General features: G+C 40.1%; 2 protein-coding genes across 4 annotated transcripts; one reads left to right on the forward strand and one right to left on the reverse strand.

Moving 5' to 3' along the window:
* Positions 1 to 459: 459 nt before the first annotated feature.
* Positions 460 to 22,410, reverse strand: LOC119723243 (nardilysin-like). Its single transcript, XM_038193808.1, is given in 26 exon segments — positions 460 to 568; positions 742 to 794; positions 1,886 to 1,920; positions 1,923 to 1,985; positions 1,988 to 2,102; positions 3,044 to 3,203; positions 4,134 to 4,261; positions 5,142 to 5,344; positions 6,551 to 6,670; positions 6,915 to 6,965; positions 8,211 to 8,367; positions 9,315 to 9,419; positions 10,350 to 10,404; positions 10,902 to 10,960; positions 11,756 to 11,876; positions 12,664 to 12,741; positions 13,757 to 13,826; positions 14,054 to 14,127; positions 14,762 to 14,819; positions 16,059 to 16,181; positions 16,993 to 17,088; positions 17,914 to 18,040; positions 18,454 to 18,554; positions 19,486 to 19,567; positions 20,538 to 20,925; positions 22,304 to 22,410. Coding segments are annotated over 26 exon segments (2,775 nt in total). The 5' UTR covers positions 22,348 to 22,410.
* Positions 22,345 to 26,690, forward strand: LOC119723019. 3 transcript variants are annotated; one of them, XM_038193495.1, is made up of 4 exons: positions 22,345 to 22,403; positions 23,082 to 23,233; positions 24,855 to 25,107; positions 25,950 to 26,690. In XM_038193495.1, exons 2-4 carry the CDS (start codon positions 23,085 to 23,087, stop codon positions 26,148 to 26,150), a joined length of 603 nt encoding a protein of 200 aa, XP_038049423.1. In that variant the 5' UTR covers positions 22,345 to 22,403; positions 23,082 to 23,084; the 3' UTR covers positions 26,151 to 26,690. The 3 variants fall into 3 exon arrangements, with proteins under 3 accessions (XP_038049423.1, XP_038049422.1, XP_038049421.1); XM_038193494.1 differs by lacking the exon at positions 22,345 to 22,403 and adding an exon at positions 22,540 to 22,577 and having other exon boundaries at positions 23,062 to 23,233; XM_038193493.1 differs by lacking the exon at positions 22,345 to 22,403 and adding an exon at positions 22,540 to 22,577.
* Positions 26,691 to 27,667: the final 977 nt, after the last annotated feature.

Below are 27,667 nucleotides of genomic sequence, written 5' to 3' on the forward strand. Positions count from 1 at the left end.
GGGGGGGGGGGGGGTTCTGAGATTATAATGCCGTGGGTGTATGAGCTCTATGCGCTACCAAAAGAGGGCGCCCTTTTACCTAGCAACGACGTCCCATGGGCGGTACATTTCGCAGGTTGACGCGCACCGTTCCTTGTGTGTGACGCGCGTACACCAGGGGATTTGTTCTATGTACACGCAGTGGCCCGCACCCCCAACTGTACTTCCTTTGCCGGTGAGGGGGTACTTGTGAATGGAGCGGATACAGGGCGATCAAAAGAAAAAGGAAACCCAAAAAGCAACCTCTATTTTTTAAAGAAGTTCTGCATATAGCACTTTTAAAATCTTAGATGTGAAAGCCCAATTTATAAGCTTTAAGGTGGTATTGTAAGAAATGTATTCATTATTCCAGGGTTTGTTTAAAATCTTGCAGGACAAAACAAAAATCACAAGTAGAGTTAATGGTTCCCTGGGCACATTTTAGAACTGGAAACTCAAAGCTGACCTGAATTTAGTAGCTTGAGTTGCCACGGTTACAGAGAACCCAAGGATGCCGAAACTGTTGCGACAGGTTGGATACACACTGTACCTGTACAAGACAAAAAAAAGTAACTTCGCTCTATAACAAACACAGTTCTGAAGACTTGGCTTACAAGAACATACACTTTTTAACTCACACAATTGTTCACTATATAAAAGCAAGTTGACGGTTTTTACAGTCATTTTCCAAACTTTAAAGAGCTGTAAAATGCTCAAACTTACCCTAGTTGTTCCTGAGTTCTCAAAATATCAAAACAGGGTTCCTCCATCATCGTCTGTAAAATCAAATGGAAATGAGGAGTAGTACATTCAAACAGGGTTCACCAGGGTTGGAAGGCAAGGAAAGTCTAGACAAGGCAGTGTTCGCATACGAACAAAATCCAAATATTCCCAATTTGTAGACACGCCTTTTATAAAAGGGTCATTATATAAATTTAGGTACCAAAGTGTCTTATTTTTCCAGTCCCAATGTACCTCCGAGCGATCTAATTTGCCATGCAAGAATCACTAAGAATGACTTCAAATAATTTTTTGTTACAATTTATTGGGTAGATAGTGTGCTATTCATATTCGCTCTCCGAGGACGACTGCATTAACCTTAACAACCCAACCATTCAAAATCTAAGTGCATGTTTTGTTGGAGTCTGTTGGAGTGAGTACTGCACTATTAAACTGATTATGCTTTACATGGGGTCAGGCATACCACCATAATCAGAGTCCAACAGTATGGTGTTGAATTTCGCAAGAGTAAGGACTGTTCCTACTGAATCATTGAAGGGGTTGGATTAAGGAGTGCATCAGGATTATAAAATCAAGAATGTCAGATGTAAAAGGGACAGGACAAAATTTAAAGTGGACCCCAATTTATAAGATAACCCAAAATTGGACGACCCAGAGAACTTTCATACAGGTATACGACGGTTAACACTTTACTTCTATATACATGTACATCATACTGAATGCACTTTCATATGACGTCCCCCCCCCCCCACCCCCCCACTTAGTTTCTAAAGTCCCCCCCCCCCCCCCCAACCCCTTCAGGACAAAAAGGAATATAAGATGTGTCTCTCTGGTCGAAATGATTGGTGAAGGATGAACATTTTACTAGTTAAACAGACCGCCACTAAAATGGACTGACAGATTGATTGACATAAGAACAGGACTTGACTTCAAAGCTGCCGAGTGGGAAAAAAAATACTAATTATCAAATTTTGAGTAATTAAGCAAACATCAACTGAGAACCAGTCAAAAGCAATGTACATTGCATGACATATTTGCTGGTTCCCTGTTGTTGCTAAGCGAATAATTATTTATGCCTAGCAAATTTCTGTGCTTAAAATCAACAAGATTTCACTGAGATTCTTACGATAAGTACATCGATGACACTGAGTCGTCTGATCGTCCCGGACCAGCCTGGTAGTAGTTGGTCACCACCGAGTTGGCATCCTTCTCGTTGTAACCTTTGACTTGCACACCTGACCCCCTGAGGGCAGCTGGACGACCCTGGTCTTGGGCATCTGCACTTTGGGCAGGGGGGTGCAGCCCAGTTTGGTGCTGAGGGACTCGGTGAAGCCAAGAGCTTCCTGTGGGAAGAGAGGAAACATCGCTTTTAATGAAAGGTTCAGTGTAACTCCCCCCCCCCAAAAAAAAAAACCCTTAAAATTCAAAATTCAAATGCCTGACAAACTACAGATGGTATTACATGTACACTATAAATGGTTGAGGGGAGTGTGGCCTAGTGGTTAGTGTTCATGACTCATGATCAGTGGGTCTGGGGTTCGACTCCTGCTGCTGGCCATATGTTGTGTCCTTGGCAAGCCACTTCATCTCCATGTGCCTCTCTCTACCAAACAGTATACAGCGGTACTGGCATTATCTGGGGTGCAACTTGAAATATTCTCACTCATTTTATGCAAAAAAAGGTCGGAGATAAATGCCAGCCTGATGGGCCAAAGAAAGTTTGCTTCCAAAACTTAAATTAATTGTCACCATCAAAGGGAAGATCTGTAGTTATACAGTGGAAAGCCGCTATACCGAACACCGCTAAACCAAACATTCGGCTACACCGAACATCATCCTTGGCTCTTAATTTTTGTGTACAAAACATACCAAACATTCTTTTTGAAAAATGTCAACAGAAGAGCGACAAATGACTACTACTTCCCCAAGGAATAGAAGGGAAAGCCACCTGTGTGAGCTCAAAACCTGTGTAATTACATAAGGTGTTCAAAATTGTTTTTCAGTAACTACCAGGGTGTACAGGGTGAAGATCTGCTTATGGAATTGAAAAGTTTGTGAATGCAACTACACTATAACAATGGTCAAAAGAGGGCGCCACTAATGTGTGAAAAAACCACAAGCTGGTAAATATCGGCTTAAAATCCCTATACCGAACAATTTCTGTGGATCCCGCGATGTTCGTTATAAGGATGTTCCAATGTATATATAAAAAAACTTCTGCCCAGCTGCACAGAAGAGACTGTTTTTGACGGAACACATTCAAATGTTCCTTGGTCATCTTCACCTTAGCTGTGAAGTTTCCCTGCACCAGTCCTTCAATAAACAGCAACTCCTTGAAGCGGACGGCAAACTCTAAGACTTGCTCTCTAGTCACTGCGTTGACCACCGAGCGCTTGTCCACCGGCGTCCACTTGACTTGCTGCAGGATGGATAACCTCACATCGCTGAAAAACAACAACAGAAGAACAAAATAACAGCCTGAGACTTTCTTTGGTTCTAATAATTAATTCATATTTGTAGTTCACAGCCTCACAAAATATCTTTGGGGGGGAGGATCTTCTTGCTACAAGAAATCTGTGAGAATGATTGGTGAGAAATTTACACAGATCAAAGTTAGAGATCAGGTGAGATTGGAGAAAATGAAAAATCCATGAAATAATTGGCATTAAACGCTACGGTATTAAACCTCAGGGATTCATATGTCAAAAGGGATTCATAAAAAATACGGACAAAGATCAGCTCTTACTGTTGTTTACTCCCCAGGGAGCTGAGATGGTATTTGGAATGTTTAATTGGCCCTACGATCAGGGGTAATAATAATGTAAAGCGCTTTGATCTTAGTTAAAAGCGCTATATAAGAACCTGTTATTATATTTATTATTATTATTATTATTACAATAAATTGTTAAGTTTGCAAAGTTCAGTGGTGAGATGTGCCATCACTGTGAACAGTGTTTTGAAATAGCAGCAGTAACATGAACCATCAGCTCACACTGTGGAATGTGTTCTAAAACATTTCCCTTAAAAACCAACAAAAAAATCACACCATCAGAGTTGCTTTTACAAAGGGCCACTAAATTTAATTTAATATAACCCATCATCACTTGTATTACATTGTATAGACAACTCCGGGCATGATGTGATCACTGTACACACAATTGTGCAAACTATTGGTAAAAGTTACTGCCCCATTTCGGATTATCTGAACAATAGCTAGCACAATGCTTGCTCCATTGAAGGGGGCCTTCATGATAGAATTGATAGCATGCCCAGATTGGCCTGTAACAGGCAGGGCGCTTTTGGGTGGTATACAGGGACTAATGGGTACTAAAGGGTCATTTTGGTTTTCAAAACAGAACTCTGATCTGACTCACTTGTTGAGTTTTCCTGGCTTGATGACGTGATTGTAGTAGGATTTGATCATGGATTCCTTGACAGCATCAAACAGTTCCTGTGTTACTGAGAAGTTGGCTATGTAGTCCAGTATGGTGTCAAACAAGAGCTGGTGACAGAACGCAATACAGATGTAATCAATAAGTGTACTGGATAGGGGAATTAATGTGTTACTAACAATTATTACTATACCATAAACATATTCATGATTAAAAGCCAAGTTCTCACTGGTCCATTCACCATCACCTGTCAGCCGCTAAATTTGCTGTTTACTAAGCGCGAACGCAAGGTTTCACACACAGGTTACATGCGCATGCATGGTAGCCTATTGTACTGGTTACCGGTGCACTAGTCTACTACGCATGCACTGTTAGGAAGCAATCATGGAACTAGCGCACATGGGTAGTACACACACACGATCATCGCCCATGCAGCATGCAGCAGCTAAATGAAAAGATGGGGCACAACATTTTGCCGAGAAAATGTTTTTCATGACGTTTTTGCGAATATGTATGAGGTATAGTAAAACAAATAAAACATGGTTTAGTTGGGGGTGAATAGTCAGTATTGGTTCCCCTCGGTATTGGAAGCTGACAGACTAGTCCCCTCGGCTTCGCCTAGGGAACTAGTCTGTCAATTTCCAATACCTTGGGGAGCTAATATTTACTATCCACCCTCAAACCATGTTGTATTTGGAAACCAGTTAATTCGATGGCGTGAAGCTGTGAAGCAGAAAATACGGCTCAGTAATATCATTTCAAAATTTCGAGTTATAACATGCTGAATATCATTTGATTTTATTCGGAAAAATAAGTAAATGGCGAAATGTGCAAAGTCTCTCAACTGAGCTATCTAGAGCTATATGTTGGCAATTTCCCCAGTTTGTCAATGTCCCTGTTCAATCAATTTGGTTAAATGTCTTGATAATCTTGTGGAGTTGCTTTTTAACACTGACAAACAGACAGACAGAGGGACAGACAAACACTCACCGGCAGCTTGTGATTGAAGCCGTACATCTTCATAACCAGTCCCGTCTCTTCGGTCTTGAAGCTGTACTCCAGCTGGGCGGCGTCGGCCTCGTAGCCAATCTCTGACAGGTTGTGTTCCAAGATGGAGGCCAGGAAATCAAAGAGAACGAGATTCCCCGGGGATGCATAGACGAGGGGAGTAATCAGGTGGAAGATCAGGTAACCTGATGGAGAGGAAAAAAAATTCAAAAACAGATGTCTATGTCCGTTTATGAACAGAAAATAGGGCTTTTCTGCTTTTTAGGTTTATTTTTAACCACAATGTCTTCGTACAATATGGTATGTACATTGTACTCACAACATATTAAGCTGACATCACATGACATGTGATGACATCATGATTATGTTAATTTTTAAGACACAACTATGGTACAGGGTCTTTGTCTATGCCAAGTCTTACTTTGCTACGATACTTTTCAATGTAAAAATGCTTTGAAGAAAAATGTGTACAAAGACTTTGGCATTTGCTGTAGAAGAACAAGGAAAAGAAGAGTGAAATCAGAAGGGAAAAAACACTCTTTTCGACAACTATGCAGAAAAGCAAAAAAGGGAGAGTCTGTTGTAATCTTTCTGTCCAAGACAGTAAAAATGTAACCATTACTAACCTAATGGAGATCCATTGCTAATGTATGCTCAGTGGATATGGGAGCACCTCAAAATCTATAACAAACGTGTTTTAGGGGGGTTTACTGCCACGGATAAAACTGGCCTATTGGAGAAAAAAAATCGGAAAATAGGCTGAACAAAATTCTGTGTCCGAAATCTGGGCCGCGCCGCACATGTACATGTAAGTATTACACATGTAGGTATGTGCGATACACTTCGTGCCCAATTTCCAGACACCGCCTCTGTTCTATTTTAGATCCAAACGAAATTTTACGACGAGAAACATGTTCAGTGTTTTCATAAAAATAAAAAGCCTGAATTACGGTGAGAGTAACAGACTCGTCCACAAAGAAGTTCACTTCTAACTTGAGAAGGTCGAGGAAAAAGTCCTGAAGACAAGTGCCCTAACTTGTTGTTATTCATGACCATTCATTCAACCAAATTCCACTATTGTAAGTGGGAAAAAACGGACATTATCGTCTTATTCTTCCAACAACTGCCAGTGAATGTTATCATTTATGCATTTATGCAGAATTTTAGAAATAAATTTGAAAAAGGGCAAACCTAAATTTGATATAAATGACCCCAACGCAACAATCCAATCTTATGAAAATTTGAAAAAGACAGAATTCCGATGAAAATTGGAAAAGTTTCATCTCTGTTAATGCGCCTGGGAAAAAAAGGAGTGTTACTAAAAGAGTTCTTAGTGAATCACTTGTCAATCATTAGTCAATAGCGTCAACTGTCGGCACTGCGCATTTTACCTCGTGGCGAGTTAAACTTGGTGTCTCGTTTGTACCACAGCTTGCTCTGCTCACAATCCAAGATGCAGACTGGGTACTCACTGTCTGGCACATCTGGAGACTTGAGGTCAAAGTTTGTGGCTGAAAATTGATTATGAAAATATCCATGTTATTTCTATACATATAACTTGACAAATTAAAAGTCCATCACAAGTCAAATCACAAACGAATCTCAAGTAAGGTCACAAATAACAGGACATGAAGAATAACAAAGAAATTTCTTTCTGGTTTCAAGTACATCTCACTTATACTTACCATTGTGTAATCTACATGTACCTAAATAAAATCCACAACCTTATTGTTATTTTGTTTTCTTCGTACTTACCTATGAATTTATTTGGTTCTGGAAGGTGAAGCTCAGGATTCAATTCCAAATCTGAAAAAGAGAAGATTTCATCAGTCTTTTCAATGATCTCAAATGCTCATATCACCACAAAATGAACATAAAGTAAAGACTTTCTAAGAATTGAGATAGTTCTGTTTCTAGATTCTGCAGAACAAGAGTTTTCTAATGGTATACAACATTTGGGGGTACTGAGATCAGTAACACATATGTAGACCATTTACTTGACTGAAGTAAGTTTTGAGAAAATGGCATTTAAACATCCCACTGTTGTATTAGAGTGAATGAACAAAGACAACTAGTAAAACAGGAAGAAAGTAGGTTTTAAAGATGTTTGATAGAACAAAAAACGAGAAAATGTAGACCAGCACCAGATTTCACGAAGCGCTGCGACGCTTCGCAACTCGAGTTACGACGTGTAACACGTTGCAACTCACAACGCGTCGTATCATCCATTTCACGAAAGTTGCGATGTGTCTAGTGGTCATAGCAAAATAAGAAGAGTCCCTTTCTTAGCCAGTTTAATGCCATAAACATTACATAAACGAGATTATAATACCGAGGCAATGTATGTAAAGTTGTAAATAGAAAATTCATTGAATAATTTTGAATTAGACTGGAATATTGCAGTTGAAATTTCAAAGTAGCTATACAGTCCACTGAGAGCTTGTTTTCCTTCAAAATTGCATCGCACGACCGCCATTTTGTTTTACGTTTTAACAAATTTCAAGCTGAGATCCGACGACTCTTTGTTGAATATCAGACGACTATTTACTGTACGCCGACTTAATACCTGAAACAGTCACCGAGTTGTGCTATGAATACACCTACGACGCGTCGCACTTACGACGTGTTTTGTGAAATGGATCGTAGGACGCGTCGCAGCTGCGAGGCATTTTAGGGTTACGACGCGTCGCAGCGCTGCGATGAATCGGAAGTTACGAAGAGTTTGATGAAATCGGGTGCAGGACTTACAGAGTAAGGTTTACCTGGAAACAAAAAATTTGACCCTCCCTTCAAATGTTGGATTTGCCCCACTGTACTGCAAAATGGCAAATTCGACTCTATGCTCCTTTTGTGGATTCAAGTCCAATGTACATGTAAATGACCAAAGACTCTCAATCTTTAATTTTTAAAACATTTAATAGTTTGTTTGTTCCAATTCAGATTTCAAATTATGGATCTTGAAATGGTCTCAAAATGATATTGATGATATTTTTTCTCTAAAAGACATTTTTTTACAGCATAACTATTTCTTTATCATAGTCTGTTACTCACTCTGAATAAGGTTTTTCCATTCCTCAGGCACATCTTCCACCCTGTAATCGGTCTGGTACCACAGCTCCTTCCTGTCGCACTGGCCTTCAAAGTGCTTGGACAGCAGCATGAAATTAGCATTGTGGACTTGCAGGTGGTCGGTGCACAGGGCAATGGCCTACAAGGCGGGGAAAATGGCAAATTGGATCCTTTATTGAGAAGGCAATGCCTCAGAGGTCTTGCCAATTAAGTGGTAGGTTATTTTCATAAAACTGTGACAAAAGCATTCCTCCATCATTTTTCGTCCCCTTGTGAGATGACTTTTTGATTTGACTTGTGAGAATTTGTGCTTTGACTTGTGACTGAAATGGGTTTGGACTTGACAAACCACCCACGGCCCTTTATTTCAGTTTTCCCATTGACGTATTTTCATGACATTTCAGGGCATATTTAGGTTTACCTGCAAAAAGAAATTTCCATAGTAATGAACAAAACGTAGACACGAGTTTCACTGATACAGCTAATTCAGCATCAAACACTGTTAGAATTTATTTGAATGTGGTTAGTCCTTTTTTAGCTGCGGAATTGCAGCTCAACAAATCATCATCTCTCTCTGTTAGTTAGTTACTTACTTTTAAACTAACAAACATTTATATTGTCTATTGCTCCTACATATTTTGACCAATTTCAAACCAACTTTATCAAAAGTATCAGTAGCCCAGCCTCAACATGTCACATGACCAAACTGGGGTCAAATGTCATCATGGGATCACTGGGGTCAAATGTCATATGGGGTCACTGGGGTCAGAAACCTGATTTTGTTTTTACTCAAAACACTACTCCTTCCACAAATTACATGGCACAATCACTTGACTCATGCATGAACACGAATTTGTTGGCCCGCAGCTTCCAAGATATTTCTGATTGAGCTTGTTCTTTTCCTTTTTTTTAAGGAAGGGGTGCTTCTTTATAGATGAGGGCCAGTCGTATGACATCAATCATACATTAATCCCGAGCAAGCTACAGGCAAGATGGCACTCAAATGGTCCTTCTCTCTTTCAGGTTGAGGGGGGACACTTTCCAAGTCTTTATAATTTTTTCAGAAAGACAACTAGCTCAACTTACCTGTGGGTTGTACTCCGTCTGCAGCAAGGGTCCTGTGAGGTATTCTTCCGTAGGGTACAGCTGCATGCTTTCTGCCACCATCTCCACATACTCAATGGGTTCGGTCTGGGTCAAAGGTCACAGGCCACAGGCAAAAATGAAAAGGAAAAAGCAGGAGAAGGCAAGACTGATTACAACACACATGGCAATTGATATCTTTTAATAAGGATCAAAGTGTTTTACGTTAAACCTGTTCCTCAGCCCAAAGGCATTCCTTAGACCATCCAGCTCCCTTGAGACTATACAGCTCAATGCCATTTTGAAGGCAATGTCTTTTACGAACACAATAACCATCTCTGCCTTCACACACACACCCATGTTACATACCTAGTTTGAACATTCCTTTGTTTTCGTGTAGTTAAGAAAACCCCGTGATAACTCATTCACTCCCACTGTGAAAACTCTTTCAACCCAATTTTTTTTCCTTTGATTCCCTTTAGTGTTTCTCTTCATTTTGCCACCCAAACCTAACCCCAAAATGTCTCTAAACTTGTTTTCTAGAGATGGGGAAACCTTGTGTGGACGTGGGCAAGTCCACACAACGTCGCCGCTGCCTGGTTTATGTGGACATCTTTTTTTCGGAAGTCCACACAGCGAATGTAATGCTTGTACACCCATGAAACTCTTTGGAGAGAAGCGATTCCTGACAAAGTGTCTTGCCCATGGACACAACATCCCAACCAGACAAGGTTGACTGAAACCCAAAATCTGCCTTTTTACAGGACTCCCGATGCAGCGTAGTATAAACCAGTCCTGTTTATTACGTCACGATTTACTATGTTTTGTTTGCTGCCCCCAACGACGACTTTTACACAAATTGCACGTTCGGGTCGAAACAGGACCTGAAAAACAGCTCTCAAAAGTACCTTTTGTATTCATTTCATGACAGAAACAATAGTCGTTTTTATTTCATCACACCCTAGGCTACATATACCCGAAAAATGACGGAAATGTCTTCGAGCATTCCACAACCTCTTTAAATAAAACACTCAATACCTCCTCCTTGAATCTGAAGTCATTATCGTCAATCGTTTTGATTTCTTGAAATATTCTGAAAGAAAACACACAGAATCATATAAAGCAAACTTCTTGGCCAACAGAGTCTTCGAAATTTAATACAGAGGTTTGTGAAGTTATTGAGATGCTCAGCATATCTCTTTGTATTTCCCAGGAAAATTATAAAGTTAAATAAATTGGAAAGTTATACTTGCTATGAAAATGTAAACTGGCATTGATTTCAATAACCTATGCATATACTCACGATGAACATTGGTAAAATTGAAATATAATGAATTTAATAGTTGCTAAACGACCCAAAGTACCTCTTACTCTAAATTACCACTTCAAACCGACCCGGTGCAATGTGGTCTTATGATTCATCAATGAGTAATTACAATGCAATACAGGTAATGTATAGTTATTACAAGTGTTTTTGAGTTTAACCAAAACATTTCTTCAAAGCTTAGGTGACAACATAGCTAAAGGTTGGAATCAGTTTATTATTTTCTACAATAATGGCTTGAATCATTGTCTTTTCTTTGTGTTTACCTCTCTTGTGGTCCTATTGTCTGCAGCATTTTGATGTACTGGAAAACAATGGCCAACACCTGTTTCAAGATTAAAAACAATCAACCATTACTGAGTACAAGTAAAAGGTGGTGCAGGCTTTTAGTAGTCTCTATTAAAAAAAGTCTTCCAAGGAGTTCTGAAGAGTGCATATGAAGAGTATGTATGAACTCTGAAGACTGCCAATTTCCAACTTGTACACTTCAGCTATGGAACAAAATTAGATGCAAAACATTTCAAAGAGGCTGAACACAAGACACCAGTGATTGGTTTTTACCATGAAAGGGCATTGTTTACCACTGTGCACAGAGCTATGAAGCCACCATGAGTCACTTTTTGCCCCCAAAATAGCCCCTGTTCATTTAGCCTACACTGGAATCTGGCTACCAGAATTAGAAGCTTTTACTGCGGTGGTGTCATGCTCAAGCGCATGCTGCATGTGTTCTTAGAGACGAGGGGCACACGCATTTTGGTATTCCTATTGGTCGAAGGAGCCTGGAGTGCGTGCGTACTACCTGAGCGCGACTCGCGCGACCCTGCGCCACCGCAGAAAATGGCTGCCATCAGATTTGTCTATACAGTCATTGATCTCTACATATGTACAGATTGGAGCAAACAGAACAGCACACTGATTTTGGACCACAAAGATGGCATCCTAGTGGTTTCTGTGTGTGATACTGACAAATTTTTAAAGTCAGTAATTAGAGATCAGTAGGTGCCATTACAATCAAGGAAGTAGGTGCCATTACAATCAAGGAATTAGCCTTCCTCACATGTAGACTACAAAGTTCCCCAAATGAAGTTGAAATAAAAAAGGAAACTTTTCAAGGACTGACCTCCTTCACTTGGTTGAAGCCTTGGTCAGTCAAGGTGATGGATATCGCATACATGGCATGGGTGTCGTTGTGCTCAAAACCGGTGTCTGAGTTACCACTGAAGAGACTCAGTGCAAGGGCCCTGCATGAGCGACAACAGAACATGTTACAGACTGCATTCTGTAAACCTTACAGAATCTGTTCATAAGTGTGCACTCAGTGGTAAAAATAAGTAGTAAGGTGGTTGAGCCCATCACAACTGCTTACAAGCCATCACAAGTCAATCACAAGTCATCCACTGTCATAGTGGGGCAGATAGGGGAAATATTTCGGGCAATTGTGCCTTTGATGATACAAGCATGGTATTTGGCACATCGCAGATTTGTCCTTTGAAAAAATATAGGTAGAATAAAGCCCGGTTCATACTCAGCGCGAAGGCAAAAGTGAACACGAATTTGTGATGTCATGGCAAGTATTCGCACTGCATATTCGTAAAAGTTGAACATATTTCAACTCAGGCGAATTTCGCAGCGAATGTTTCATGACGTCAAATTCGCTTCGCATTCGCATTCACGTTAAGTATGAACCGGGCTTCGCAAGCAATTTTCCAATTTTTCAAAATGGCTGCCATTGCTTGTTATTCTACCTATATTTTTTTCAAAGGACAAATGCGATGGCCCTATAGCCAAATATCTTTCTCCTGACATACTCTGACTGTGTGCCAAACTCCATACTTGTATCATCAAAGGCACAATCCCATCACCTATCTGTCGCACTATCAAGTCAATTACAAGCTAGTCTGAAGATGATCTGTGAGAGAGTCCCTGGTGTTGAGCTTTAGGGAGGGGGGGGGGGGGTTAAGTAATGGGGGAAGGGGACTAGGGCTGCTGAAATTTAGAAAAATGAGGGTTGTTTTGGACTTAACTCACCTCTTTTTCAACAGAGCTAGGATGCTTCCATGTCCTTCATGTCCGATCAGCCACGACAGGTAGTTCAGTGGTTTACATCTTCAATTAGAAGATAAGCCATCAATGTAGGCAACAAAACCGCATCCATGAATAAGCCACTTCCAAGTATTCCAAAATAGTCTGGTGCACAACATTCAACAATGTTTTTTCGGGATAAACGCGGCAGATAAATGCACACCAGGCTATGGGGGCCATGGTAACCGAATCTGCATTCTGTGTAATTTTCGTGCAATCGAAAAGAGATGGAAACTTTTGTTCGCACAAAAGTTTGGACACAAAAGACACCTAACAACACTTCGCTGCCCAAACTTTTTTTTGCAAATTGTTACTTCAGAACACGACAATCTCTTCAATTTTGCTGGTACCCCGCTGTGCTTTAGCACGCATACGATGAAACGTTTATCCCAAAAGATTAATCGTCAAATATTGATGTGCACATGCGCAGTTGGAATACCAAACTGGCTTATTAAGATGGGGCTTTGCAACACCTAATGGGTAGCGTGGCAAAGTGGTTAGAGTTCATAACTCATTATCAGAGGGTCAGGGGTTCAAATCCAGCTGCTGGTCATATGTTGTGTCCTTGGGTAAGCCACTTCATCCCCACTTGCCTCTCTCCACCCAGGAGTATAAATGGGTACCGGCATTAGCTGGGGAGTAACCTGCGCTGGACTGGCATCCAATCCTGGGGAATAGAAATATCTTTAATTGTTTCGTGCCACGGAAATGCTGGCCAGATGGGCCATATTTGCTTGTGACAGACTGTACCTTCGCTTTTACTTTTACTTATGGAACCTCACAATTCAACCTCAGTGACCTGGCATCACCTGCCTGTGCTGACTAGAAAATGGGGTTTCTTATCTCAATATGATGCTTTCGGTTTTCGTTTCCAACATGACTTATTTTCTTTCTTTACACCAGCTTTTTGTTCAAGGTTTATTTAAAGTTTACATAATATGCTAAGCAACGATGTTTGGGTGGGATCATTGTTTTTAAGTTTGCTTAGCATGGTCTTAGTCCACATGAACTTGTTCATGAATATGCATGAGATACTGACCGATAATGTTGCCGCTGATTGGGCAATGACCATGTGATATCCAGAATGTGGGCTTTCTGCACAGGAACAACTAAGAATGAGAAGGAAAAAAAAGGAAAAGCATAAGGAATATTTATTTCCTTGAATGATTAGATATACTTATCAAATTCCAGAAATGCGTAGTTTCAAAAGAAGGAAACCAATACTGTATTTTTTGGGGGAAATCAACTGCTTGGACATAGAAAGGCAGAATTTTTAACGAAACCCAAAAGTGTTTTGTGTTACGTCAGAAAAAAAGTATGAATACATTTGTTTTACCTTTGTACAATTTGTGCAACTTCTCCTGTGAAAATGGTTCACCGCAACATTCAGAAGATGGCCGCTTCTGTCCACTGTGAAAAAAAATCAGGATGAAGTTCAAATAGTAGATTTAGAGAGGGGGGAAAAAGGGTCTCCGGTGGAGAGCTTTAGGGTCATTCTATAAATTTGGGGTTCAAAAGTGTGACTTTTTGGTGTCTCTGTTACACCTGACCTGTGTGTAATTTGACATGGAAATATCACTGAAATTGACTTCAAACTATTTTTTATTTGTTAAGCAGGTACTTTATATTACATAATTCCGCTTGGAGGTAAAAGGCATTAAAGAATGTGTTCTGAATTTGCAAAATCTGATGTGAGATGTAACAGAGACAACAAACAAAGTTGGACCCCAAATTTATAGAATGACCCTTTAGTTTCAACACTTTCAATCCTGGACAGTTCCATCATTACGGGATGTTACATTCAGAGCCTAAAACCAATTTGAAACAACAAAGTAAACTACTTGAAGTGAAAGAAATTGTTTTTATATATTTGGTACAACTCTAGCTTAGGCCTTAATGTACAACATGACATGGTTCATGTAATGTTAGCTGAATTAATTAATGAGATATAAGGGCTGTCAACGACCGTTACGGATGTTACGCTTTAAGACACAGTAACTGGGAAGGGTAAGAATTCTGGAGTATAAACCTTGACAAAACTTACTTATTTGGAATGTCTGAAAAAGATTCCCGGACCCATTCTTCTAAGGTGTCTAGTGTCTCTGTAAAAAGAAGAGAGAGGGGTACACAAAGCAGTAAAAGGAAAGTCAAATTAATGGAATTCACCAATAGGCTGCAGCAGATAATCTTGACAAAGTTACAGAAATTGAGCCACTTTGTAGGGGATACTTAGACCAAGTTTAACCCTTACTCTCTGAGGGTAGTTTACTGCATGTCAGTTGGTTATGCCAATGCCCTCCAGCTGCAGTTTATTGGCAGATAGTTTGTCTTAACAGTGAAGGCTCCAATTGGCAGGAGTTGGAGGCCCTGGAGGGTGCCTGATACTGACCAGCTGGGGGCACTCACTTTGTTATCAGAGGACTCTCATTGTTCTCTGTGGCATGTATTGGAGTGCCTGTCCAGTTACCCTTGAAATGACATGGCAGATATTGGAGGGCCATGCAAAAAACATAGGAGATTTTCTTGAGGCACATATTGGCATGCGTTGGAGGGTCTAGTAGGGTAAGGGTTAATGAAGTTGCCTTATGAGCTGAGAGACAAGTTGATGACAAGACAAATGTACACCTCTTAGCCAAAAGAAAAAAGAAAACAATTTACTGACAAACAAATAAAGAACTAGACAAACAGACAAACCAGAAAAGCTTAAAGATCGAGACATACAACTGCCAGCTTTACAAGATTATGCATTGTTTTTTATTTTTAATAGTGTAATTGTGAAGTTAAAACAAGTAAATCAGCTGATCCGAGGAAATGTTCCATGCCTGTAAGAACCATGTCTATAATATATTCACTACAGTATTTTTGCTGACAAGACTTTTTTTTAGCGCTGCTCAAACATTATAACAATGTGCAAAATAATGTGTATTCTTATAGCACACACATCAACCAGTATTGATGCTGAAGGCGCTACATCATTATTACCCTGCTCATTGGGCCAATCAAACATTCCAAAAACCATCTCAGCTGCCTGGGGAGTATATACAGCTCCATGCTGCCATTTTGAGGCAAAGCAGGTAAAATCAATCACAATAACCATCTCTGCCCGCACAGGTACCCAATTTACTCCTGGTTGGAGAGAAGCAATGAGTGACAAAGTGCTTTGCCCAAGGGCACATGCACCATAGCCGCAGGCTGGACTCGAACCCACAACCTACAGCTTTACCCGCAGAGCACGAATTCAATGCTCCAGACCAGGAGGCCACACATTTCAGTGTATAGCTAGTTCAGAGAATTGGAAGTTGCTAATATTGCTACAAAAACTAGCCTATTACAACACATACCTCTAGACTGCACAGCTACAGTCATATACTGGGCTGAGTATACTCGCTTTCTGAACTCGATTAAGCGTTGCTGGACATCGATATTTCTGGCAGACGGTTGTGTCTTAAGGGTGGTGGAATTACCTGTTGATAAAAATATCCAATTATAAATCTTAATGTGTAAAAGAAAAATATAAAAAATAAAAAATCGGCACAGCATGCTTTTAACCAAAGGGAACTTAATAATAATAATAATAACGAAGTTTTATAAAGCGCACATATCCACCAAGGTGCTCAGGGCGCTATTACAATGAAAACGAAACAAAACAAAATCAGTTTAATTACGAAAAAAACGGATCTTTCGACATGAGGTGTGTTTTGAGAGATGTTTTGAATAAGTGAATAGAAGTGGAGGTTTTGATATGAAGAGGTAGTTGATTCCAGAGATGTGGTGCTGCAACAGAGAAAGATCTGTCCCCCCAGGTACGATGAGATTTGACTTCTTGAAGAAGAACTTGCAAGTTACATCCCCAAAACAAGTGCGTAAGATGTACAATTATTTGTTGAATAAGTCAGCGCCCCAGGAACAGCGTAATTCCATGAACTACTCAGAATTTGTTACGCAAAAGCAAACGGAGTAGCACAACGTTTCATGAAATTGGCTGCTGTCTAACTTATTGTACACAACTTAACACAGTTTGCGGAAACATCATGTAAAGTGCCTGTCTAGTATAGAGAGGTGATTCTGAGACGACCAATAGGTGTTAGTTGACGCTTCTGTCACAATGCTCTGACATTAAGGTATCCAATTTTTTTCTCAGAATCGTTCTTCATGGTGCATCACTCAAATTCTCCAAAGTTGTACATACATGTACTCTCTACAATGCACACTTGGCAGTCTCAAACTGAATATTTGCTATATTAGACAGGTGATTTGCTGTATAATGTGGCTTACCCCACATAAACTTGCCCATAGGGTGACCCTCTCTGCACATAGCCCCAACCAGCTGCTGCTTGCGATGGTAGTCGCTCGGTAAACTCATCTGGAATTCTGTCCAGGTAAAAAAAACAAAGAAAAAGAAATTGACTGGAGCGGGATTTGAATCTGCGACCTCTGGGATAACATACCGATGCTCTACCAACTGAGCTTTCCAGCCCTATGTCGGCGGATCTCCAAGTTGTCAATGATTAAGAATGAACCTTACTCCTTGTGGTTTATTTGATTGACCCTAACCCTCTTCAATCCTCCTAAATCAGCCAGGTGCTTTTTGGCAGATTTTGGAGGATTAGGGCTGTATGCCTGTTAAGTGCCCATTGCATATAAATGTAGGCCTACATTATACTGAATACCATCTGCACTGCTTGAACATTCTACATGTCAAAGTGTTTTGGAGAATTTTGAAGGATGGAGGCACTGGTCAGCCCTCCACTGAACAAATTCAAGAAATAACGGATGATTTTTGAAGATAAAGAAAGTATTCAATTTTAACATGGGAACAGTTGGAGGATTTTGAAAACTGAATTATTGAGGATGCATCCTAGGAAATAGGCACAGGGTTCAAAGTTAATATAATATTTTATAACTGAAACAAGGGTCATCCAAATACCAAAGACTCTTTTACCAAAAATGAAAAGTGTACATAAGAGTTTACCTTAATAGAGAAACACACACTCAAAAAATGGGATACAAGTTCTGAATGCAACACTTCCCAACCTTGCCCCCCCTTCCCACTTACCCCCCCCCCCGCCTTCCCACTTGCCCCCCCCCCCCCCCCCCCCCCCCGCCTTCCCACTTGCCCCCCCCCCCCCTTCCCCTTCCCCTTCTCCCCCAACTTGAAACATATTTGCATACAGTTTCTGACTTGCTTTGGCTTACCGCTGTCTACTGCCTCCAGCTCCCTGTCCGTGCTGCTGGCTTTTAGGAGAGGTGCCGTGAAGAATTGGGCAAAGCGCATCAGCCCCTCGCGGAAGCTCTGTTGGTGAACCTCAAAGATGAAGGTTGTCTGGATCAGAAAGACAAAAAATTGAGGAGTATGTGAGAGCCACTTTAAAAAAAACAATCCATAGGCCTTGGGAGTATTCAGCTTGATTCTGCCATTTCGGGGCAAAGCAGCAAAAATCAATCACAATAACCATCTCTCAATAACCATCTCTGCCCTCACAGGTACCCATTTACTCCTGGGTGGGGAGAAGCAATGAGTGACAAAAAGCCTTGCCCAAGGGCACACGCACCATAGCCGCAGGCTGGACTCGAACCCACAACCTGCAGAATTACCTTCAGACCATGGGTTCAATGCTCCACACCACAAGGCCACATCACTCCCCAAAGTGGCAAGGAGCAGGAATATAAATCATTAATTAACAGATTTTGCATTCATTGATTTAATTCTGTGTTGCTTGAGAAGCAAAGAGTTACCCGTTCGCAGTCTGTTGAGGCGTTGTCTGAACCCCCGTGCGTCCTGATGAAGGCGTCAAAAGAATTCTCATCTGGGTATTTCTCACTTCCCATGAAGACCACTACAAAAACAGGGAAAAATTAATACATTAAAAAAGTTAAATAAAAATCACCATAAGTTCCAGATCAAATATCAGGTAGGTCTACGTAAAGTCACAACAATCCATGTCATCTTTCAGGCATCAAGACTATGAACAGCAAGGGTAGTCTTCAAATCATGAAATAATGTTGGTTGTCAATGAAACACGATTTGATATACCCATCATTTTTAACAATTCATTATCAGTTTTTTTGTTTTGTTTACAAAACAGTTGAGTCTAAGTTTGTTTTAACGGGGCTTTGGATGAATGGAACACACTGCACTTGAGCAGAATACATAGTGCAATGTTTCAAATTTGGGAAGTATTTCTCATGCAAATCCCCCCCCCCCTTAGAATTTGAAGGATCAAGTTATTTAATATTTGCAAATATCCAAAAACAAATTATTATGAAATACCTAACTTGAGTGTAAGTAAATAGTCTCAAGCATCCTGTGAAATTATGGCATCTGGTGTGCCATTTTCAAGAAAAGTGAAATTTTTTGTATCAATTTCTAGTGATGATCAGCCGACCATCATTGGAAAAAAACCTGACTTTTTTCAAGTACTGCCCCCAATTTACCAAATTAGTTAGTCCACATTATGTTTGCAATTGCACATTCGTGAACGGGTGCAAGCCAGCTAGTCTAGCTCCCTAACCTGACAATTCTCTGATGTCTATAAATCGCTCTGTTTCGTCTAAAGTGGGGTCAAGGAACCAGACTACAAGAATTGTTGTTTCTTGGTTTTTCCATCATCTATGAACACAAACTTTAAACAGGTATTATTTGCTACAGAATACTTACTCCCAAATCCATCTATTTCTGAAAATTAAAGCAAAAGCAAGTGTTGCATACTACCTTTAAGCTAATACTTTTTTACAAAAGGATGATGACTAGTGATTGGAATGACTCACTATGTTCTAGGAAGTGTGCCAGTCCTGGTATATCATCTGGCTCACAGAAGCTGCCGATACCAATGCTAAGAGCTGCCGCTGCCTACACATTAACATCATGGGTCAATGTACGATGGCAGATAAGAGAATACAAATATATTGAATTAGTCCTGTGATTTAAAAAACAAAAATGCCTTTTGTGTCTGTACAACATAAGAAAAAAGTTTGAATTAATTGATGTTAACTTTTTTTCTCCGGAAGCCTCTTGAGGTACTCTGAACGTCATTCAATGCTAATATTACTACTTTTTTTCTGGGTACGCAAACCCCTGTTTGTAAAAATACAAATGTAAGTTGAGTGAATGTGACGTTGTATTCTGTATATTACTCTACTACTCTAATAATTTGTGACTCCCCGAACTGTACCTTTGCGTGGTGAAAAAAGGGCTGAAGAAATGTGTCCTTTTACAATTGAAGCAAGCCCTTAAACTTATCTGGTGACATGTCATGGAGCCTTCTTGAAAATAAATGGAGAGTTGTTTTAGCTAAATTAGTTAAGCTGAGCTGCTCTCAATGTTTTTCTGCTCTTAGGGGCTAAGTCTACATTATCCAGATCTACTTTTGTGACCTCACATTTTGAGTGACATTCACCCCATGCCTGCACACTAAAGGTATACAGGCATGTTATTTTTCACTCACTGCACTGCTACCCAATTTGATGTAACACCAAGTAATAAAAAAAAAACTAAACCAGTTTCTCGTCCCCGCCCACTCCTTTTTCTTGCCTGCCTGAGCCTCCTTTCTTTTTGTTAATCGTATAGTTGCAATATAGTTTGGGGTTTTTTTTTTCAGCAAAAAAAATAGCTTTGTTTGTAAGTACAATTCTGATAGAAAGGGTGATGGCTTCTTTGGACACAATGGTACCAGCAAAAAAAGTCAAGAAAATTGAAGAATCCATCTTGGGAGAAAAGGGGACCTTCTCCTTCCTTTTTTCAAAAAGCCTGAATGAGAATTTTTGTTTTTTCATGGCCTTACAACACAATGATTATGACATCATGAAAGTTCTGCCTTTACCAGCTTTGGTTGTTTGGACTGTGACTTCCGCACTGATCTCGCTTCAACGTCTTCATCAGCTTCAGCATCATCTTCACAATCTTCCTCCTCTTCCATCATCTCCTCGTCCTCTTCATCCTCTGCTCCCCCATCGGACAATGGAAAGGACCCATCCTCCAATGCATCTGAGTTCACATCGGGGGCCTCTGATGATCCAATGGTACGGTCCCCGGGGGTGGACCCAACGTCCATTTCCTCCATTGCAATCTCATCATTTTCACACTGTTCGTCGTCAGAAGCCTTGCATTCACTGTTTGTTTCGGCTGCGCCATTTTGTTCATCTCCTTGCCCCCGTTTAGCCAAATCAGAGATCAGGAGGGCAGTCAACCCATTGGACAATGTAACCACCCTAAAAAAGTTTCAAAAACATGACTGCTTAAACAATTTATAACCTTTAATTCAATATACAACAATCACTTTGAAACAGATTATAATAAGTTATTCCAACATGCAGAAGAATATATATTGGCTAAACATTTTTACTGGAAAAATTAAAAATATCTCCGCCCTCTCTATGTACATGCTCTGTAGAAAATCAAACTGATCCGAAATAACGGGGCCTGCATACAACGATCAGCAATGGTTTCCATCAAGTAGTGTGTGAAGCATTTGCGATGTTTAAATACAGATGTGGAGAGTAAAAACTCTGATTTGTCAAAACAATTTTAGTTCTGAGGTCCTTAAAACTATTGTTCCCAAATGTTAAAGAGTTATGGATCAACCATTAAACCAAGGCAGCTTTTTGGGGAGATTTTTGTTTTAGAAAGTGGAAGATTCAAGTAGGCCTAATGGCAATCGTGTAGTTATGAGCCCCTCTTTATTTTCGATAAAGGAAAGCATGTGGTATCCAGACACCACTTCAGTGGTTGTGTACAAAGTCTGTGAAGGGTCAAGAACATTTTCTAAGTAGGCCGCATACATGCACTTTTGACCAATACTGAATGACAGGCAACAGCCGTACCGCGCTGATGCACTTTGCCAAAATTTGGTGTAAGCTAGTGAGGGCACAATTGCAGCATGATGCTTTCATGAACAATGGCAGCAGAAACTTGTCAGAATATTCAACCCGAAATTACAAGATAACTAGACCTCTGTAGGTAATGAATTGGGAAAAATGTTTCAACCTGACGCCCCTTTTTTCTTCATATATCATCTCAACATCATGAACATGCTCAATGAATGTCAGTCATTGCATTGCAAAAATGATAAGATATGAATCTGGGATGAGAAACATTTCCAATGTTGTTAGGAAATTTAGAAAGTATTCTTGACTCTCCATAGACTTCATACACAATCAATCGCGGAAGTGGCGTCACTTACATGTTGGTTGCAACATTTTTTCCAATCAATTTAATAACATTATTTTGCTTTAGTTTAATAGGCCTATTATTATTATATTAAGCAGTTGAGTTGATCTAGACGGGATTGTGTAATTATGATTATAAGTGACAAAATAATTCCAATCTTAAATTGATTTTCTGCTCCACTAGAAACGGGACATATGGCATTGCCATTGTGTGGCTAAAATGAGACAGACACATACCTACATAGTGTACACACGTGTCCGGAAATTGGGCACCAATTGAATCGTTTGACCTTCTTCAAGCGGGGAACATTTTGAACAATTTGGACATTTTTTAACATCTTAAAGTTTGAACTTTCTATTAACATGAAAAATCGGATAGTTTTACCTTTACGATTTACTCTACGGGATAAAATAGACTTACCGATATTCACGTGTATCATTCGGAGACTTCACGATGGCAGCCATCTTTGTTTTCCAATCGGGGTAGTTTAACGGTGGCAGACTGTTGAGTCCCAAACAAGGTATTCTTATCTTCTTATCTAACAACACGAAATCGCAATTTAAATATACTCTGTTCGGGATATGTACAATGAAAAACTATTGGTCAAAAGTTTTAAAACAGCGCCCCCAGTAGTTGTGTACCTAGAGCGAAGGCCTATTTTCGTCTGCTCTGATGCTGAAGCTGTAACAACAAGGTAACAATCAATGTGCATTTTTTTTTCAACAGTTTTACAGCTTTTAAGTTTTGCGATATAAAAGTTGATGAACGTAGGAATAGGCTAGTTAACTTGGGTAAAAGTTGGGCGGTCAAGAAAGAGAAAGTAGGCCTTACGCGGTTACGTGACCAAGGGCAATGCTAGTCATAATGCAATGAAGACGTCGTCCAACCTGGTCTATGCCTATGGCAAATCCAATGCCAGTAACTGATCATGCTGATGTGATACTGATGATAGTGATAAGGCCTAGCTAGTCCTATTTAATTTAGGCCTAGTTAACTTTTCACTTACTTTATTCACAACACAAATGAGTCTAAGTTCATGATTGATGAAGTTAGTGACTGACACTGTCAACAAAACTGAGTGTTTGGCACTCTACTCTAACGAGTATTTTAATACTAACACTACAGTAACACTAGCTATAGCCTAGTCTCTAGTTACCAATCATTTTAATTCCCTTTAGTTTGAACTGCTTTTTCATAGAACATGGAAACATTGCAAGAATATTCAGCAGCAGCAGAAATGGACAGCCTAAGTCTTCCAAAGCAACAGACCCAGCATGCCCAGCCAGTGTCTGGTGAAGGCCAGGGCCAGGCAGAGTTTGATCCGGACAGAGCTGACTTTCTTGAGCAAAGGTAGCCTCATCATGACCAAACAAACGACAAACACAAATTGTCATTTTGGCAGTAGGGCCTATGGGGGAGTATTCGACCACATATTTGAAAACCAGCATTGCCTAATGTAAGTTAGAGTGCGAGATCTAATTATTAAATGACCACGCACCCACTTTGTGTGCACCATATAATCAACCCTAGTCAGACCCAAAGTTTGTGCTTAATAAATAATAGCACGTGGTCGGATTCTCCCCTGGTTGAAAATACCTCTTGTACCGGGACAGGAATCAGACCTAATGCAATTTCAGACTTAACTAAAAATCCTCTAGAGCCGCCAATTAGAAAAAAAGTTGAAATACATGTATTTGACAATTAAATGTAGGGTTTGATTTACAACCACGGATGAAGAAGAATAGTTGTTGCACTTTTGGGAAAATCAAATAGAAAAAAAAAAATTACATGTAAGGCCAAAAAAAAAAATAAGTCGGTCTCTGGTCAGCGCGCGCGTCGATTTTAATCATCCGCGTCGATCTTTTTTTCCCCAAAATGTTCTGCGGTAGCTCCAACAGCGCCCTCTATTTCCGCACCCCCTCAATTTTTTTTACCAAAGAGCACCAAGGAATGGGAAATTGCACCAAGGCAAATGATCGAAAGCACCAAGGCAAATTATGGAGGACACCAATGTACATGAGGACACCAAAAAAGCAAAATAGTACCCCACCTTGTCTGTACAATCCAAGCTTGAAGAAAAAAAAAAAAAGCAAAAAAAAAAAAAAAACGTCAATTCTGGATCTTTGGTCTGACCAGAGACCGAATATTTTTTTGGGGGGGCCTAAAATGGTAGGCACTGATCTCGCACTTGGGTGACTGGAACCACAGTCCAGCACTTTCCCCATCGAGCCAGACGTTCACTCTGCAAATTGATTATCTTGTGCACACATTCATCATACATGTGGATGTGCAGAGGAAGTGCCTGCACAAGAGTCGAAATAATTAGGGACCGGTTCCCTATATAAACTTTAAAGGGAAAATACAATATTTGCAAACATCAAAAAATAAAACTACCAAATCATTTTGAAATACCTTGCTGGACTGTTAGTGAATGACAGTGTAAAGCATCCTGTAAAATCATGGCACCTGGTACACTGTCATTTTCAAGAAAAGTGGTATCTTTGTATCAATTTCCAATGCTGATCCGCCGACCAGCGTTGGAAAAAAACTGGCTATTTTTCAAATACTGGCCCCAGTTGACCATCACACTTGTTTGCAATCGATTACACACATGAACGGGTACAAGCCAGCTAGACTGGTTCCCTGACCTTACAATTCCCCAATGTATGTAAACTGCTCTGTTTCTTCTTAAATGGAGTCAGGGAACCAGACTACAGGAAAATGATTGTTTTTCTTGGTTTTTATAGCATTTTCGGACCCAAAACCTCAAAAAAGTCAGTGTAACTATATTTGCTATATATTTCCAACCCCCCAATTCCATCCATTTCTGAAAATTACAGCAAAAGCAAATGATGTATATTCCTGTTAATTCAATTTTTCAATTGAACTACATTCAACGTTAACTTTATCTATAAAACTTTAGACCTAGTAAAAAAAAACCAACAATTTCTTCTTCCTTAACTTCATGCAGCATTCCATCTGAGTCAGCTTGCAGTGACATCCCGCTCAGCTTCACCAACCCCACTCAGGAGTTCCCACAGACCTCCATGCTGCAGGCCTCAGCACAGCAGATGCCTCAGACGCAGCAGATGCCCCCAATGTCAAATTCCGTCAACAGGGAAATCTTGAACCAGCGCACCCAGCAACTGATCAACGACATCAATGCCAAGAGAAAAAGGGACACGACTCTGCTGGCTGACTTCAAGAAAGCGATGGAGCTACAAGTAAGTTTAACCCTCCGAGGAGGATAATGGTGTCATCCGTCGAAACAAAAATAAGAAACCACTTTTGAGGTGATGCCACGCTAATGCACACCTTCTTAAAGAAAAGGCGCTCCCACATTTTGGTAACACTATTGGTCAAAGGAGCCCAGAGTGCATGCGTAGTGCCTGAGCGCAACTCGCACATCTTAACAAGCCCTCAAGAGATATCATAGCTTTGAAGTTTTCCTTTTTCAGGGTGCATCTACTGTTGCTTTTGCCCAGCTCAATTGTGATTTGATAAATTTACAATGGACTTGACGACTTGATTACTTTTGGTCCTTAGAAACTTTTTGTACAATTAGCAATTACAAATAGTTTTTTTTTTTTTTATTTTTTTTAGCAATTACAAATAGTTTTATAGACCTTTGAGAGGGCATGACATTTTAGTCCTCAAGATATCTTTGTCATAAGGTTGTTTTAAATTAATTTTAAGTTGTTATAATCTTGTGTTATTTAAATTATAAATGTGTTGTTTCTTTTAAAGACTAGTCTTATATCTGGTTAGAACAAAATCAACATGTTTTGTTCTGAGTGACAGATTATATGAAACTCACAAATAAAAAAAAAGTTTTATATTTCATATTGGAAATGGCTTACAATTACTGGAAATTCCTAGTATAAAAAGTGAGGTTAAACAAGCCACTAAAAAGCAAGAGAAAAACAAAGAAAAACACATAATAAAATTTGCATCTCCCAGCTGCAAAATTCCATCAAACACAAAAAGTGTTATGAATTGCTCCCTATTATTGTTCAAGCTTGCTAAACTAGTATACCACTTGTTTTCATTTACAAAAAAAACCCAGGCATCCAGTTCTTATGAAAGCCTCGAGCAGGCAATGTTCCAGATGTACGAGGGAAACGGCAAAGCCATCCAGGAGAAGTTACAAGAACTCTTCGCCACCTTGGACCGCATCTCCACGCTGGAGATGGAGCTGGAGCAGTTCAAGACTTCCCTGGGGGCGCTCTACTCGGAGATCCAGGGACCTGCTGCCAGGCCGACATGAATATTCACAAGCCCAGCGTGGAGGGAAGGGAAGTTGATTTCATAATAGACCGATCCATTGTGCTTCACCCTGTAATGTTTTGACTGTGCCACTCACAGCCATGAACCCTCCCTCTCTGGCTGGCAAATTCAGCTACGCCATCACAGCAGTCAAAATCAATCAAGTGACTGTTTTTAACAGTTCAGAATTGCCTTGTTTATGCTTTGACTGGAGGTGATTGATACGCCAGATGTACACCTACAGTACCAGTTACCTCCTTTGTATGTTGATGGAATTTGACTAGTCACTAGTTTTTTTTTACTAGTCTGTATACCAATACATGGGAGAGAAAGTTGAAGAAATTTTTGTTTTGACTGAGCTGTGATTGATCAGACATGTTGGACAAAAGCCTCGTGAATAGAAAAGTCCAACATGCATGCATGCACCACAGATCCTCTACACAAGGATAAATGACTCATCTGAGCTTGTGTACAAATGTACGAAATGGTTTGTCTACATGCGTAATATGCTGCGTCCGTGCAAAGAACAACGCATAGAACAATGCGGCCGTGCCATGATCGCTGACAGCTGGCATCCTGACAGAAATTTGACCCCTGAACGACTGCAGTCGTGCACCAAATCTCGTGCATGCGCACACACGATGCCCAAGTGCAATATCATGCCTCTAACCAGAAATTTGGGGAAGTCCTTTTGTCCTTGTGTAGAGGATCCGTGCGTGCACTAAGTATAATGTGCGCGGCTGGAAAATGCTGTGGGGCATTGGAGTGGCAAGTGGGCAGGGCCTGATGTATTGGTCTGTTACGGTAGGCAATAACGAAGAGGTTTTGTCTTGTAAAATGGTTCAAATTAATTTTCGATTTATATAAAGAAATTATTCATTTATTGTTATAAAACGGGGAAGCACCGATTCACAGATGTACATTCAAGCTTTACACGGCTGTGGCTCTGTACATTGTAGATCTAAACAACTTAACATTATGCTCAACCTGTGTTTGTGCCACTTGCATTGCTCTCATGCTTATTGTCAGCGAATACGCAAATGCTTGTTGCAATTTTGGGAACTGTTTGAGTTCTCTACTTCAGTGGGGTTGTAAGTATCCTCAATGCCATGCGAACTCAAACAGTTTTGAGAAAGCAAACTAATTCCCTACACATCTTCCAAATGGAGCAGAGAAATAACGGTTCAAACATTCCTATTGGCTCAAATTGGTCACATGGCCAACTTGTCCATTTCATGATTGGTTTATCCGTTGTTAGCATTACAAGACTACCCTGCATTCTTCCTTTTAGCAATTCAGTTTTTAATTAAATGTTCTGCAGTTGAAAAATGCAAACTGCATTTTGATTTCATGGTTCATCATTTTCGTTATTAGGACATTAGTTCAGTAGAACATTGGCGAGTGTTTTCAGACGGTATAATTTTCAGGGTGGCCGTCAGTTATGTGGGTAAGTTCACCTCAAAAACCTGCGAGATTTTACAAGAATACAGCACATCCGGGCACCATGTATAAGATCTA

The sequence above is a fragment of the Patiria miniata genome, unplaced genomic scaffold (genome assembly GCF_015706575.1).
Source record: "Patiria miniata isolate m_02_andy unplaced genomic scaffold, ASM1570657v1 HiC_scaffold_16, whole genome shotgun sequence".
Classification (NCBI taxonomy): domain Eukaryota; kingdom Metazoa; phylum Echinodermata; class Asteroidea; order Valvatida; family Asterinidae; genus Patiria; species Patiria miniata.